The 16,047-nt window shown below is 39.7% G+C and overlaps 1 protein-coding gene across 3 annotated transcripts in view; it reads left to right on the forward strand.

The window, feature by feature from the left end:
- The first annotated feature begins 3,740 nt into the window (after positions 1-3,740).
- LOC121579798 (Down syndrome cell adhesion molecule homolog) overlaps positions 3,741-16,047 on the forward strand; it is a 158,990-nt gene continuing 146,683 nt past the window's right edge. Inside the window, exon 1 of one of the 3 annotated variants that reach the window (XM_041894702.2) lies at positions 3,741-4,552. In XM_041894702.2, coding sequence (XP_041750636.1) covers positions 4,510-4,552 — 43 coding nt within the window. In that variant the 5' untranslated portion in view covers positions 3,741-4,509. The remainder of the gene's footprint in view (positions 4,553-16,047) is intronic. The other 2 variants (XM_041894700.2, XM_041894701.2) reach the window with 2 other exon arrangements.

Consider the following 16,047-nt stretch of genomic DNA (forward strand, 5'->3'; position numbering starts at 1 on the left):
GTATTACAGGAAATAAAACAAACTCTGTCTAAAGCCATGTGCAATTGAATGACATGATTTGGTCTGTAGTGAAAACCGTGTCCTTGTTTCAAACAATTTGTTTAAAAAACTACTTTAATCTGTTCATGTATTTTCAAGCTTTTATATTTTCAGCTTCTTTACTGATATTAGCAGGTTGCTGATTGTCTGTATGGATTTTGTGTTGACTAGATCATTGCCATGATATAAGATCTAGAGCCATAATACTTTGATTTCATCATAACCGCCTCATAGCAAATCATGGGTCAAAACTAAGGATTAGAGACCATGGGATTATGACCATGCAGACATTGATTTAAAGCTGATCTCATTATACCCAAACAAACCACTGGGATTAAAGCCACTGACTAAAATAACCTTAACTGTTTCATATGACTTCAGATTAATATATGATTAATGAAACATATGCACCAAATTGATGAGAAAGGTGGGTAATCGGGTCAAATCTTTAGCTAAATCACATGATCATTACAACAGAACAAGAACGAAATTGTGATACCATTCACAACTATTTCAGAAACAATACATATCTTAAGGATGATAGGCCTATTAATGAATAAGACAAAACACGTTAAAAATGTAACAATAGACTGATAAACAAAGATAAATGCTAATAATAAGTGGTCAAGCATTAATCTTATTTTCTGAGAAATTGCTTAATATTGCTAACAGCCTCTGCTAAATGACTAAAATGTACATGTAAATGTAAGAAATCTGCCATATTTGGAGAGCTAAACTGTTGAGCGATTGGTGAGAGCTTGAGAGCTACAGTATTCAATAAACTGTTTTAATAATCCAGTTGAAAAGGCTAGCGGGCGTTGAAAATGGCAGGCAGGCAGGCTGCAGAGAGACCAGTGTCGGTAGAGAGACAGGCAGCCCAGCCTGGTCTCATAGACTAGGCGTAACATAGTAAATGTAAATTCGGGACACTCAAAGTATGATATGTTACGTTTGGTATGGTTACATAAGACAGAAGGTTACTTAAGGCAAAAACTAAAGGAGGGTGGTTGGTCAGGGTGGACGAGTGGCCATATAACACAAATGTCTAGCAACCCAAAGGTTGCATGTTCAAATCTCATCACGGACAACTTTAGCATTTCAGCTAATTAGCAACTTTTCAACGACTTACTACTTTTTAGCTACTTTGCAACTACATAGCATGTTAACTAACCCTTCCCCTAACCCTAACCTTAACGCTTTTAGCTAACCCTTCCCCTAAACCTAACCCTTTAACCTAACTCCTAACCTTAACCCTAACCCCCAACCCTAACTGCTAACCCTAACCCCTAGCCTAGCTAACGTTAGCCACAAAAAAATTAGAATTCATAACAAATCATATGTTTTGCAAATTCGTAACATTATAAATTGTAATATATTATACGAAATGGATGATGGACATTCACAAATTAATACATACCATACGAAAAGTAACATATCAAACTATATGTAGGGTCTCGGATTTACGTACAGAATAATAGGAAATGCTCTGAGACCAGGTTGCAGCGGCAGCCAGGAGCAGGCAGAGAGGACTGGAGCTGTGCAGATTACCCAGAACAGCGCCATAACTGGATGAACAACACACACACACCCCTCATTGCATACAGAGAGAGAGAGAGAGAGAGAGAGAGAGAGAGAGAGAGAGAGAGAGAGAGAGAGAGAGAGAGAGAGAGAGAGAGAGAGCGAGAGAGAGCGAGAGAGAGCGAGAGAGAGAGAAAACGACAATAACCAAAACCAACACTGCTCAATCACAAATAGTTGAACAATTACAATCTAGTAGGCTACACAACATTTAAGTATCCATTTGAAGACCTCCTTGCATTCCATCTTGGTTGGGATGATTGAAGTCAGGCTTAATGTTAATCATATGTTTTATTTTGGTCTGGGTGGCCACAGGCACAGCACACACTGCATGGCTAGTGACAGGCAGGCCTTGTATTCCTAGTGCATTGCATGTACAGGTCTGATGTGGATACTAAGCATATGAGACAGAGGCTGCATTAGGCGGAGAGTGCTGCAGTTTGACTGGCCCACTAAACAGAACAAAGACACTGGCAGGCCAGGATGAATCTGAACAGACAATACATATACAGTCTCCCTGCTCTAGGGTAGACTGTTGATACTGATTACATAATTAAATAGAACAGGGTTTTATATATCTCTATTATGTTACTGAAATCATCATTATCAACATCACCATCATCATCATCATCCTTGTCATCATTATCTTACTATATCATAACACTTGATGTCCAGGTAGGGGAGGGAATGGCCGGCAGGGATGTAGCTCAGTTGGTAGAGCATGGCATTTGCAATGCCAGGGTTGTGGGTTCGATTCCCACAGTATGAAAAAAATAAAAAAATAATGTATGCACTAAATGTAAGTTGCTCTGGATAAGAGCGTCTGCTAAATGACTAAAATGTAAATGTAGAAAAGAGTAGACCAAATAGAATAGAAAAAATATCCATGTGATAGACAATACATAACTGCCATAACTACATTGTTTTATTTTGATATGTGTAGCATAAAATAACTCTTATTCACATCAAAGGAATACTAATGGGATGGAAAGGAGTGTAATCCTGAGTGTGAGAATAATGTCTACTCTCTCAGTACTGGCCTTTCATATAATAACATTTTGAAGCAATCCCAGAGGTTCAATTAAAAAGCATTGCTCACGGTGCTGATCTGTTGTGAGGTTGAGTGGTTGTCTGTGTGTCAGAAATACACAGAAAACCTGCTCAAATGTAAAACCCTTGTAAGCCATGAATTTTAAGTATTTGTTTAATTACAAACAAAGCAGGCCTATTTTTCCAGATCACAGTTCGTGATTGCTACATGGGCCTACCCATGATGTTGCACATTATAGGCTAGGCCTAAATGCATGTCTATATTTGGCTAAATCTATTTTCATTTCTGTTTGATTATTTTGACAAATCAAAATATGCCGTGTAGTTTTAGTAAATTACTTACACATGGCTATTTTTATTTTAACATTACTGCATTGGCATGTGTTCAATAGGTTGGCTCGCAGCTTTCAAAGGCAATTTTCACGACCCTCAAAACGTGACAGGAGGGAAACCGCGGGAAGATGTGCAGCACGTGACAAAAGAAAACCCTTTTTTTTTGCTGAGGCTGAGGTGAGTCGGCTTCGACAACATTAACATGCCGCAGTAGAGGCTATTCTTATCCAACCATTCACCGACCATTTTGAGTGTGTAGTTGGCTATCGGCTGATGGATTGGATACATCTCCTGTGTGGTCTCCCTAGTCGCACGAGCAGGGGTTCCTGACATGGCTGCTGTTGACGCCCCTGGTGAGAGGAAGGCCGCTGCTCATATTTGTCAAGGTCAATTAATAAATGCAGTCAAAGGCTGGCTGAATCACAACACGCCCGCGGGGCTCATAAATTATACCGAAAACACATTAAAGGACATTACTTGATGTCTTCCCATTAAGATAATTTAGATTTTTTTCTAAATGTCAGTCACTCCATATCCTAGCTGATAGCAGCTATAATAATCATTGGGCTAATTATCACTTGATTATTTTAATGTAGGCAATATTCATTTCCTTTACCCTGAATAGACACCTTGGTATCCTCTCTCTCATAATGAGTGGAGACGATCCCCTGCATGCAATCTAGCGCTCAGCTGAAGGGATGGAGTGGCGAGCTGCTGCACCTTTAAGGCAATGAAGAAGAAAAGCGGCTGCGGAGGAGGCGAGGGTTATTCCATAATGCTCTGAGCCAGGGAAGGTTAGCGCAGGGACCAGTGTGATTTGTACGGCTGCGGGAAGATGCGTGTGCTTGTTGCTTACTGGATGGAGAGAGGCGGTGAAAAGGAAATTAGTTTTCACTAGGCTACAGCCAACAACTATTGCCTCATGCTTCAAAATTCATACGTAATTTTTTTCAAAATTCAACTTTATGATTTTTGTCACTGGAAACTTTTTTGTCTCATTATTTATTTATAGGGTTTTCTTTCTTTTGTAATTCGAATTATTTTAACTTCATTCTTTATTTTCTTTGGGAATTCCACCTGTGCACATTGCGCTTATCCCTCCTCGTGTCGCGTCTTCAGCCTCCAGTCTCCGCTCTGACTCAGCAGCACTCACCTGAACCGAAGCTCAAGAAGGCAAGTCCCGCATGTACCCCGCAGAGTATCGCGCCCAGACGCGGGGAAAGGCTGCACTAAGGCACGGCGTTGCCACTTCAAGGGAGACGTAGGCCTACAGTTCGATCTCAGCTCTTACCATAAGACAATCACCAGAAGCTCATACCTCCTCTTCCCAACCTAGTGAGAGAGAGAGAGAGAGAGAGAGAGAGAGAGCGAGAGAGAGAGAGACTGATTTGTACAGACCATCGTCCATTGCTATTTACATATTGAAGAAATATAAAGAAAATCTAAGGAAGAAAGTGTGTGGAGTGAAAAGTAGAAAAAGCATAGCTTGGATATTGAACGGAGCGGGGCATGTGGATATTGGCTATCATCTTTTTCCAGTGCATCTTGAATGGTGAGTTGTGCTATCTAAAATGAACTTAACGAACTTATGTTAATTTACCTCCGAACAAAACTTACCAGATATAGCCTACAAGCTCTGTGTTGATTATTTACGGAATAATATTATTTATTTTGTGAGAAAATTAAATAGTAAAGTGCTGATGCTATGTCGTGAGGCCAAGGGGAGAACGAGGTTGGATTGGGCAGCAGCAGAAGTAGCCTACCGGCTGTGCTATGCCTGCCAGTCACATCCAGGTTAATTACCTAATGCCTATAGTTGGATACAACTATGTGAAAACACTGATTTAAAAAAACTGAATAAAACAATCTAGACTCTACTTTTTTCTTTGGGGAAATCAACATAATATTTTATAATAAGACATTTTTTGAATAGTGTAACAGTGCATAGGCAGTGTATGTGGGTTGATGATTATGTTTTCTTTCCCCTGATGGATTTATATGAAAATATTAGCTAAATGCTTGTATCATTTTGATACTTTTCTCAGGTTAGACTTCAATAATAAGTAACCTTATTTCAGTTTGGTCTAATTGTACTTTTTTGCATTTTGAATCTAATTCAATTTAGTGATATTGTATATTTTGATTTTTTAAAAACTGTTTAGAAGGTTAACTTCATGTTTAAATTGATATCACATTTATTTATATTTTTCATAATGACCAATTAGTGGTTATTGTAGCTCATTTGCATATTTACATCAATACAATTAGTAATTCCATATATTCATTCATAACAGCGTAATCACATGTGAATTACACTTAAATAGTGTGCCACTTAATTGTAACAATAAAATGCAATGATTTCCCCATGCCACATACTGTATATTGATTGATTCATTGAAAAAAAACATGCTTATTTGCTATATGGGAAATGCAATAGGCCAGTTAATGTTTTATATAAAAAATAAAATGTAGTAACATTCTAGGGATTAAGTAAATTCATCTGTGCATGAGATAATCTGTTTATTTCTATAAAATCAGTCCGGTATTCTATGAGATAATACTGAAAAAGGAAACAACTAGGTTGGTGCTGTCTTTTTTTATGGCATTACACCCGCCATATTAGAAGTACAAACATGGAGGCATCAGGAAAAAAATAAAACAGTTGAGGCAAGCCCCTTATCGCCCATTTCCCTGTGTTCCCACTGAAACAGTGTAACCCACCTCTTATGTTTTACACAATGCAAAGGTGATTGGCCTGTAATTCCTACAAAATATGGATTTATAAGAGGCAAGTGTTATTTTGGGTTGGGGTTGCCTGAACGCTTAGTGAATACAAGAAGGGTGTGTGTGTGAGGGGGGGGTTAGAATGAAGCCAGAGAGAAAATTAGGGCATTTAGAGGATCTTTTTAAAGATGGATGGATGGATGGACAGATGGAGGGAGGGGTGGGGGTAAAATGAAAAGTGGACACATGCATGTAAACTGAGGGGAGAGAGGGCAATGCATCAACCAAAGATGACAGGAAAACCATTTTGTGGCAATGCTGAAGGGCTGAATGAGGCCGTCGTTGTTTGCCACAGAGAATACAGTAAGGCAGTGAGGGACGTGTACAAATGCATTTTAACACAACTGAGGCGTGCCTGGTTCTAGAGAGAGCACCTGTTTGTTCCATAGTATGATGTCCATTTCAAATATCAATCCATAATGTTCTACAATATACCCTTGTGTGAGCTGAGAGCACTATCTCTATCTTAGCTTTTAAACGGCTTCACATAGTGTGTTTTGACCATGCAGGCTACAGTGTTGTAAAATGGCTGCTCCTGAAGTGTTCAGCATGGAAACTTAGAATGAAAACACCACTGTGGATTATGATGCATGCAGCGTCTATGGTTGATGTTGATACGCTGTGTTTTATTGACAGACGCACTTTATGCAGGGGTCACTTTGTCAATCTTTGAAGTTATTAAAATTATTGTTTTGTGGGCAGGAATTGCATACAATAATATTATGCAATATTATTTCCCTTTTTTATGCTTGTTTCTTTCAAAAACATGATTTAAAAAAAGCTATAGATCATAGATACGGCTGATAGATGACAAGATGGAAAAGGTCTTATACAGCAGTTTTGCTTATGATATCCGTCTACTTTGCATATTGCTCTATTTCATCCTGATCTGTATTTTTTGAAGGTCCAAGCAGCGTCCACATCACCAGCACTATCCTCTGTTCGAATAGTACAATGTGTAGCCTAGTTGGGGGGGGGTATGGGTTGGAGAGAGAGAGAGAGATATATATTGGATTCCAGAAATAAAGGCTTTTAGGGTTCTGTTCTAGCAGCACATGCTCCTGGGGTGGTCTTTTGGTATTTGGTATTTTATTAGGATCGCCAGTAGCTGTTGCAAAAGCAGCAGCTACTCTTCTACTGTCTCTATGGAAACATGGCTAATGAGTGTTGGCGCAGTGTGGACTGGGTCTGAGCAAGTCTGCACTCTGTGCAGGTGACCCCGGAAGATCTTCCCCACGAATTAGACCTGTCACTCCTGCAGCCCCATGATATTGTTGTAGATAGAGAGAGGAGATGTGAAGGTTATTATTGCATATTTTAAAGATGTTATTCTGGTGGTGAGTTGTCCATCGTTCTGATGACAGTGATACATTATTCCCAGGTTTGTGTTATTTTTTCAGGACTGACTACCCCAATCAGTGATAGTTAGGTCATGTCTATTGGTTTGCTTTAGATCTTGTATTAGATTGTGTATTTATAGTATTTGATTTATGCAAAGATATGGAGCAATTTATTTACAAGTTGTTAAATAATGTTTTCTGTTTTTAGCAACAGCCTGACATTTGAAAATATAAATCTCCAGAATGTATAGGGCTCTTTGTGTTGCATATACTATATGCTGCTTTCCGTTTTCAAGACCGAGGTGAAAACTCATTTTGTCTGTGGATACAATTTGCAATCATAAACAATACGCAGTTGCAACAAATAAAAAGCATTGTAGAGTGGATTTCAATGACACTTGTGGTTTTCTAGTGCTCTTGCATCAGTATCTCTATTAAAACTCAAATGTAATAGGAACATCAATGGACTGGGGAAATGGCATAATGTTGTTTTTGCTCAGCAATGCCAGGGGGCAAATCGGACACACGCTCAATTGGACACTAATAATCAGTGCAAATATACAACAATGCTCCTCAATTGGCACTCAGTATCACTCTCTCTCTCTCTCTCTCTCTCTCTCTCTCTCTCTCTCTCTCTCTCTCTCTCTCTCTCTCTCTCTCTCTCTCTCTCTCTCTCTCTCTCTCTCTCTCTCTCTCTCTCTCTCTCTCTCTCTCTCTCTCTCTCTCTCTCTCTCTCTCTCTCTCTCTCTCTCTCTCTCTCTCTCTCTCTCTCTCTCTCTCTCTCTCTCTCTCTCTCTCTCTCTCTCTCTCTCTCTCTCTCTCTCTCTCTCTCTCTATGTGTGTGTTTCCTCTTATTTAAACACATACAGTAGTAAGAGTTCCAATGTGGAAAATACCTTCATCTGTGCTTGCCTGTAGGAGGACTCCTGCTTTTGAAGATTAAAGCCATCCTAGGCCTGGCATCTGAATAGCTGTCAGTATCAGTTAGACAGCTCGTTTTGAACAGGAATAGCCTAGGGAACCAGGCTACAGGATTAACCTTGATAAAGCTGTCATGACCACAGAGATTTTAATCAACCCATCTGGGAGATCTACAGAGAGAGAATCCCAGGATTGGGATGATCATAGCAGACATATTGACTTAGTAATTGGGTGCTGTGTTTTTGTCATTGCAATCAGGGACAAAAGAGTGGAAGAAAAGGACAATTGTACTTTGAGTGTAAATGTGTGTGCGAATGATGGATGTCGTTTATCACAAACAGCAGGAATATCTACACACCAAAGATCAGTGTGTACACTTTATATACAAAAGTATGTGGACACCCCTTCAAATTAGTGGATTTGGCTAGTTCAACCACACCTGTTGCTGACAGGTGTATAAAATCGAGCATACAGACATTCAATCACCATAGACAAACATTGGCAGTAGAATGGCCTTACTGAAGAGCTCAGTGACTTTCAACGTGGCACCGTCATAGGATGCCACCTTTCCAACAAGTCAGTTCGTCAAATTTATGCCCTGCCAGAGCTTCCCCGGTCAACTGTAAGTGCTGTTATTGTGAAGTGGAAACGTCTAGGACCAATAACAGCTCAGCCACGAAATGCTAGGCCACACAAGCTCACAGAACGGGACCGCCGAGTACTGAAGCGCGTGGTGCGTAAAAATCGTCTGTCCTCAGTTGCAACAGTGCCTCTGGAACAACATCAGAACAAGAACTGTTCGTCAAGAGCTTCATGACCGAGCAGCCGCACACAAGCCTAAGATCACCATGTGCAATGCCAAGTGTCGGCTGGAGTGGTGTAAAGCTCGCCACCATTGGACTCTGGAACAGTGGAAACACGTTCTCTGGAGTGATGATTCACGCTTTACCATCTGTCAGTCCAATGGTCAAATCTGGGTTTGGCGGATGCCAGGAGAACGCTAGCTGCCCCAATGCACAGTGCCAACTGTAAATAATGGTCTGGGGCTGTTTTTCATGGTTTGGGCTAGGCCCCTTAGTTCCAGTGAAGGGAAATCTTAACGCTACAGCATACAATGACATTCTAGACGATTCTGTGCATCCAACTTTGTTGCAACAGTTTGGGGAAGCCCCTTTCCTGTTTCAGCATGACAATGCCCCTGTGCACAAAGCGAGGTCCATACAGAAATGGTTTGTCGAGATCGGTGTGGAAGAACTTGACTGGCCTACACAGAGCCCTGACCTCAACCCCATCGAACACCTTTGGGATGAATTGGAATGCCGACTGCGAGACAGGCCTAATCGCCCAACAACAGTGCCCGACCTCACTAATGCTCTTGTGGCTTAATGGAAGCAAGTCCCCGCAACAATGTTCCAACATCTAGTGGAAAGCCTTCACAGAAGAGTTGAGGTTGTTATACTAACTTTAAGCATCAGTTGTCAGAGCACCTTACCGATCACTGCACATGTACACAGCCCATCTGAAATTAGCCCACCCAACTACCTCATCCCTATATTGTTATTTATTTTGCTCTTTTGCACCCCAGTATCTCTATTTGCACATAATCTCTTGCACATCTAGCATTCCAGTGTTAATACTAATTGTAATTATTTTGCACTATAGCCTATTTATTGCCTTACCTCCATAACTTGCTACATTTGCACACACTGTATATATATTTTCTGTTGTATTTTATGACCTTATGTTTTTTTTACCCCATATGTAACTCTGTGTTGTTGTTTTTATCGCACTGCTTTGCTTTATCTTGGCCAGGTCGCAGTTGTAAATGAGAACTTGTTCTCAACTGGCTTACCTGGTTAAATAAAGGTGAAATAAATAAATAAAATAAAAATAGCAGCAAAGGGGGGACCGACTCCATATTAATGCCCATGATTTTGGAATGAGATGTTCAACGAGCAGGTGTCCACATACTTTTTGTCATGTAGTGTAGGTAACTGTGTCATTGTGAAGGAAAAGTCTATCTTCACTTCAGATCTGAAAGTGTGAGGAGAGAAAACCGACTATGAGTATTCAGAGAGATCCCCATTGTGTTGAATCCCCCTGTACTAAATACGGAATCCTTAACAAAAAATCATTGTTTCAAATATCAAAGATCAACAAACCTGCACTCCAAACCTGATATCTGCAACTCATAGATTTGGTTTGGGATCTTTTCTCTTTACCTAATATTAATCATTTCACCTTATGAAAGACAGTGAACACTCTGTAAATAAACCGCCCTTATCCCATTATTGTTGTTATTACCAGTAAAAACATTAGACAACATTGTTTGGAGGTCGTGTTTAGGCCAGTGGGAAACTGGATCTGTGTAGGCTGGTGGTATCCTTTGGTATGTATCTGTCAGTTCACATAGAAGCAAACCTGTATCACAGAGCCACAGCAACACACATAAAACATGCACACACACACACACACACACACACACACACACACACACACACACACACACAACACACACACACACACACACACACACACACTATTTTCAAAGTGTGGTGTCCTACAACAACAAAACATTTTTTCTAAAAATTAGATAGTTAAATACCAGCACTGTAAAACAAAGCCTCCCAAAATACATCCTTCCCATAAAAATCTGCATTTGGCAAGTATTTGCAATATCTAAAACACTGTGCAAGATGGATGTAATGTAATATCCTAACATATCCCTGAGCTTGGAGTTAGTTGGCTGTTACATGCAGAACAGACTGAACCATATGGTAATGGATGCACATTGAAATGTTAACTGTTTCATTTAACCCAGGCCAGAATGCTTAAAGAGATGATGTGTGCAACTAAGCAGAGAGAGAGAGAGAGTGTGTGAGAGAGAGAGAGAGAGAGAGAGAGAGAGAGAGAGAGAGAGAGAGAGAGAGAGAGAGAGAGAGAGAGAGAGAGAGAGAGAGAGAGAGCAAGAGAGCGAGAGAGAGTCAGCATGTGTTACACACTGTAAGGAAGTAAACTACTACACAAGGGAAAGTTCCCACATGCACATTCAGGTTCTTGCTGGTAAGTGGTGTTTTATATCAGTGAATGAATAAAACAACAAGAACAGTAGTTAGTAAATAGCCTATATAATTTGTTTTCCACTTAGCTGGCAAGCTAATGTTTCCATGTTAAAGTGGGATAGTAGGCTAATGCTCTAACCCTTCAGGATGGCAGGAGCTGATCTAAATGTGGCACAGCTATCCTACAATTGGGGATGCTGTGGACCAAAGGCCCTAATTTATGCACAAGACAAGTATCCTGGTTTTTTTCTTACATTTGACTGTTGTACTGTACAGTGTCTAAGAACTACCAGTTTGTCAATTTTGTATGAGACTTTACGTAGCGAAAGCAAATGCTGTCTTCGTTCAGCATCATAGGCCCTCTTTTACCTTTAAGATACAGCATACCCCTTCAGCTACAATATCACTATAGATCGAGGCCTGAAAGGTACATATTTTAGGATGAGTTGAGTACACAGGATGAGCAGTTTAGGATATGTTATGTACTATGTCAGATCAAAGAGGGACAGGTGCTTAAGCTAACACACACACATAGCTTACAGTATACTGTAGACTTGGCATTGGACATTTAATACATACATCCAACCTGAGCAGCTCCAGGATAAGTTGAAATATAAGGTTTCCTGCTAAAGTCATGGTTTGTGCTCACATGCTCACTCTTGCCCTCTTTGAAATCACCATGGCACTTTACTATAGACTTATCTACTATTTTGAACAAGCATTAGAACAACAGTGCCAACAGTTCTTCCTGAGATAAGGGCTGTGCTCAGGTTGCCAGATCTGGAGACAGGAAATGTCAGTGGCAGAGATTCCTGGGGTCACCAGATCAGGGGAAGAGGTTCCTGCCTGGTGTGTTTCTGTATGTAATGTGGTGCACATACACTGCAGAGCTATTTTTGGGAGGCCATTTCTAAAGGCTGTCACATGGGTAATGGAAGAAGTGGCAAATGACCTCTACAGAAAGACTCAGCCTTCGGGGTTCACACACACACACACACACACACACACACACACACACACACACACACACACACACACACACACACACACACACACACACACACACACACACACACACACACACACACACACACACACACACACACACACACACACACACACACACACACACACACACACACACACACACACACACACACACACACACACACACACACACACCAGGTCAGGCTCCTTTATAACACATGGGACAAGTACCCTGCCATGAAGAAAAGTCTAAAGGTATTGATCTCCTGAGATGATGTGGGATGCAGGTGAGGTGGCTTACGCATCAACACAGAACACACTCTCTTCTTTTTCTCTAGGGGAATGACATTATAGTTGATAACATTAATACTATATATTGCAATGCAATGCAGCCCATTAAAGAGCAACTGCCCCTAAAAAACAACTTCTCATTTAGAAAACAGCCTATGTGGCATCGATATGAGTCCCCCAAAAATATTGTACTGTCATAATTGACTACAAAGTGTAAATAGGATAATTTTGGCCATACAGTCAGTCTCGTTCAAAACAGAGTTTTGTGAGACTTGTGGTTGTGACTGCATCACAACGTAAATAAAGGTTGGGTTTGTTTCAATTCTGCCCACATGCCCACAGCTGTCAGCACACATGTAATCATCAATTCGGAGTGCAGCTGCACCCGACCGATCGTAATGCCTGTGGTAAATTTGGGTTGACTTTGGATATCCCTATGGGGCTAGTTAGGGACCATCGGTAAATTACAAAATGTACAGTGCCTTCAGAAAGTATTCACACCCCTTGTTACAGCCTGAATTTAAAATGGATTAAATTTAGATTTTTTTGTCACTGGCCTACACACAATACCCCATAATGTCAAAGTGGAATTATGTTTTTCGAAAATTCTACTAATTAATAAAAGATAAAAAGCTATCACAGAATAAATTGCATGGACTCTATGTGAAATAATAGTGTTTAACATGATAATGAATACCTCATCTCTTTACCCCACACATACAATTATCTGTAAGGTCCCTCAGTCGAGCAGTGAATTTCAAACACAAATTCAACCACAAAGACCAGGGAGGTTTTCCAATGCTTTACAAAGAAGGGCACCTATTGGTAGATGGGTAAAAAAAAAGCAGACATTGAAAATCCCTTTGAGCTTGGTGAAGTTATTAATTACACTTTGGATGGTGTGTAAATACACCCAGTCACTACAAAGATACAGGCATCCTTCCTAACTCAGTTACCGGAGAGGAAGGAAACTGCTAATGGATTTCACCATTAGGCCAATAGTTACAGAGTTTAATGGCTATGATAGGAGAAAACTGAGGATGGATCAACAACATTGTAATTTTTCCACAATACTAACCTAATTGACAAAGTGAAAAAAAAACAAAAAACATGCATCCTGTTTGCAACAAGGCACTAAAGTAATACTGCAAAAAATGTGGCAAAGCAATTCACTTTTTGTCCTGAATACAAAGTGTTATGTTTGGGACAAATCCAGTACAACACATTACTGAGTACCACTCTCCATATTTTGAAGCTTAGTGGTGGCTGCATCATGTTATGGGTATGCTTGTAATAATTAAGGACTGGGGAGTTTTTCAGGATAAAAAAGAAACGGAATGGAACTAAGCACAGGCAAAATCCTAGAGGAAAACCTGGTTCAGTCTGCTTTCCACCAGACACTGGGAGATAAATTCACCTTTCAGCAGTACAATAACCTAAAATACAAGGCCAAATCTACACTGGAATTGCTTACCAAGAAGACAATGAATGTTCCTGAGTGGCCGAGTTACAGTTTTCACTTAAATCGGCTTGAAATCTATGGCAAGACCTAGAAATGGTTGTCAAGCAATGATCAACAACCAATTTGACAGAGCTTAATGAATTTAGAAAATAATAATGGGCAAATGTTGCACAGTCCAGGTGTGGAAAGCTCTTAGAGACTTACCTAGGAAGACACACAGCTCTGATCACTGCCAAAGGTGATACTAACATGTAATAACTCAGGGGGTTGAATAATTAGTGTTTTTAATTAATTTTATTTTTTACAAATGTTCGAATATTTTGTCCGCTTTGACATTACAGAGTATTTTGTGACAAAAAAAATTACAATTAGATCAATTTTAATACTACTTTGTATAACACAACAAAATATGGAAAAAGTCCATGTTTAAATTAAATGTTACATGGGACAATATGTTCAAATTCCAAAAGCTGCAAATGTCAATGAGTTAAAAACCTCAAACCAGCTATTAATTGTAGAAATTCATATTCAAATATTGAAAGCATTTAATGTGAAAACTAAAAGGTGTGCAACATGAAAATATTGTCTAATTTACATTGTGTAATTTATTGACGACAACTATAGTCCCGGAGATAGGCTACACAAAGTCAAACCAATTTTGCCACGGTCTCACACCAGCTGGCTGAAGCTACTTGGTGAAAGAATTTGACTAACTCTTCCCACCTGCTAACAGACACACACGAGACACACCAATCCAACTCACATTTGAATTCAGTCATGGGCACTAGCATTTGTTAATGAACCAAATCTAAAACGAGGCCAAATCAGGAAGTTCAGTCGCCCTTTAAATACAATGTTATACATTGTATCCTATTGCACCAATATTGTGTAAAAAAGGTGTGTAGCCAATTTGGAAGATTTTGTCAAATGGTTGAATTGTCTTCTGTCCATAGAAATAATTCTGAAAAAATAGCTCTCTAAAACATTTGTAAATGAGGGCAATTACATGACTTATATTGTTTTAAAAATGTTCCCTTATGAGTTTAACATATTAAATTAGCTAATTTAAAAATAGCCCAATTATAACAAAGCTACATACAAGGTCAGTGTGTTTTATTGCGTGTCAGTGTGTGTATTGATGCGTTTTTGTGTTATCAAGCCAGTGTCTTTGATTGTTAGCTGCTCGGCTGACTATTGGATGCGTTTGAGGCATATCTGACAAGCCCTGATTAGTATTCAAATATCGGCACAATTTCTATAGCCAGAAATGTGTAACATTTTCAAAGATTCTCTACAAATGTCTCATTAAAGTTTTGCTAGCCCCTGGTCCATTCTGTTTCAGTCTCTGCGCTATCAGGCCTTCCCCAGAAGTGATTATGCTAATTACTGTTTGATCAGATGATTAAATTATAATTCGATTAATCCTGTGCACTAAACGCTGTGAATACGTTTACATCCGCTTGGCTGCCTGGCTTTGCAGAGCTAACGTTCCCTGTCACTAGGCAAGCAAACGTGACGGAGGAAGGGAGGGATGACCAGAGAACGACCAGAGAACACACCATCCAGATAGAAAGAAAAGAGAAACAAATGTTATTTTTAGGAAATAAAATATGTGTCACTTTAGATTGTGTTTCTTTATAAAAGTTAACCCCAAAAACGTTTTGTCTTAATGTGTATCATAATTGTAGTGTTAGATAAATGTTAGTGTAGCCTATTTGTGCAGTGAGTAGAGTACAGTATAGCCTGAATGCAGGTTGGTATCCTAGTGATCATTGTCCTAGTGATTTTTCTGCCTGTCTTTATACAGTGGGGAGAATAAATATTCGATACACTGCCGATTTTGCAGGTTTTCCTAATTACAAAGCATGTAGAGGTCTGTAATTTTTTATCATAGGTACACTTCAACTGTGAGAGATGGAATCTAAAACAAAAATCCAGAAAATCACATTGTATGATTTTTAAGTAACATTTGCATTTTATTGCATGACATAAGTATTTGATACATCAGAAAAGCAGAACTTAATATTTGGTACAGAAACCTTTGTTTGCAATTACAGAGATCATACGTTTCCTGTAGGTCTTGACCAGGTTTGCACACACTGCAGCAGGGATTTTGTCCCACTCCTCCATACAGACCTTCTCCAGATCCTTCAGGTTTCGGGGCTGTCGCTGGGCAATACGGACTTTCAGCTCCCTCCAA

Source organism: Coregonus clupeaformis, chromosome 13 (genome assembly GCF_020615455.1).
Source record: "Coregonus clupeaformis isolate EN_2021a chromosome 13, ASM2061545v1, whole genome shotgun sequence".
Lineage (NCBI taxonomy): Eukaryota > Metazoa > Chordata > Actinopteri > Salmoniformes > Salmonidae > Coregonus > Coregonus clupeaformis.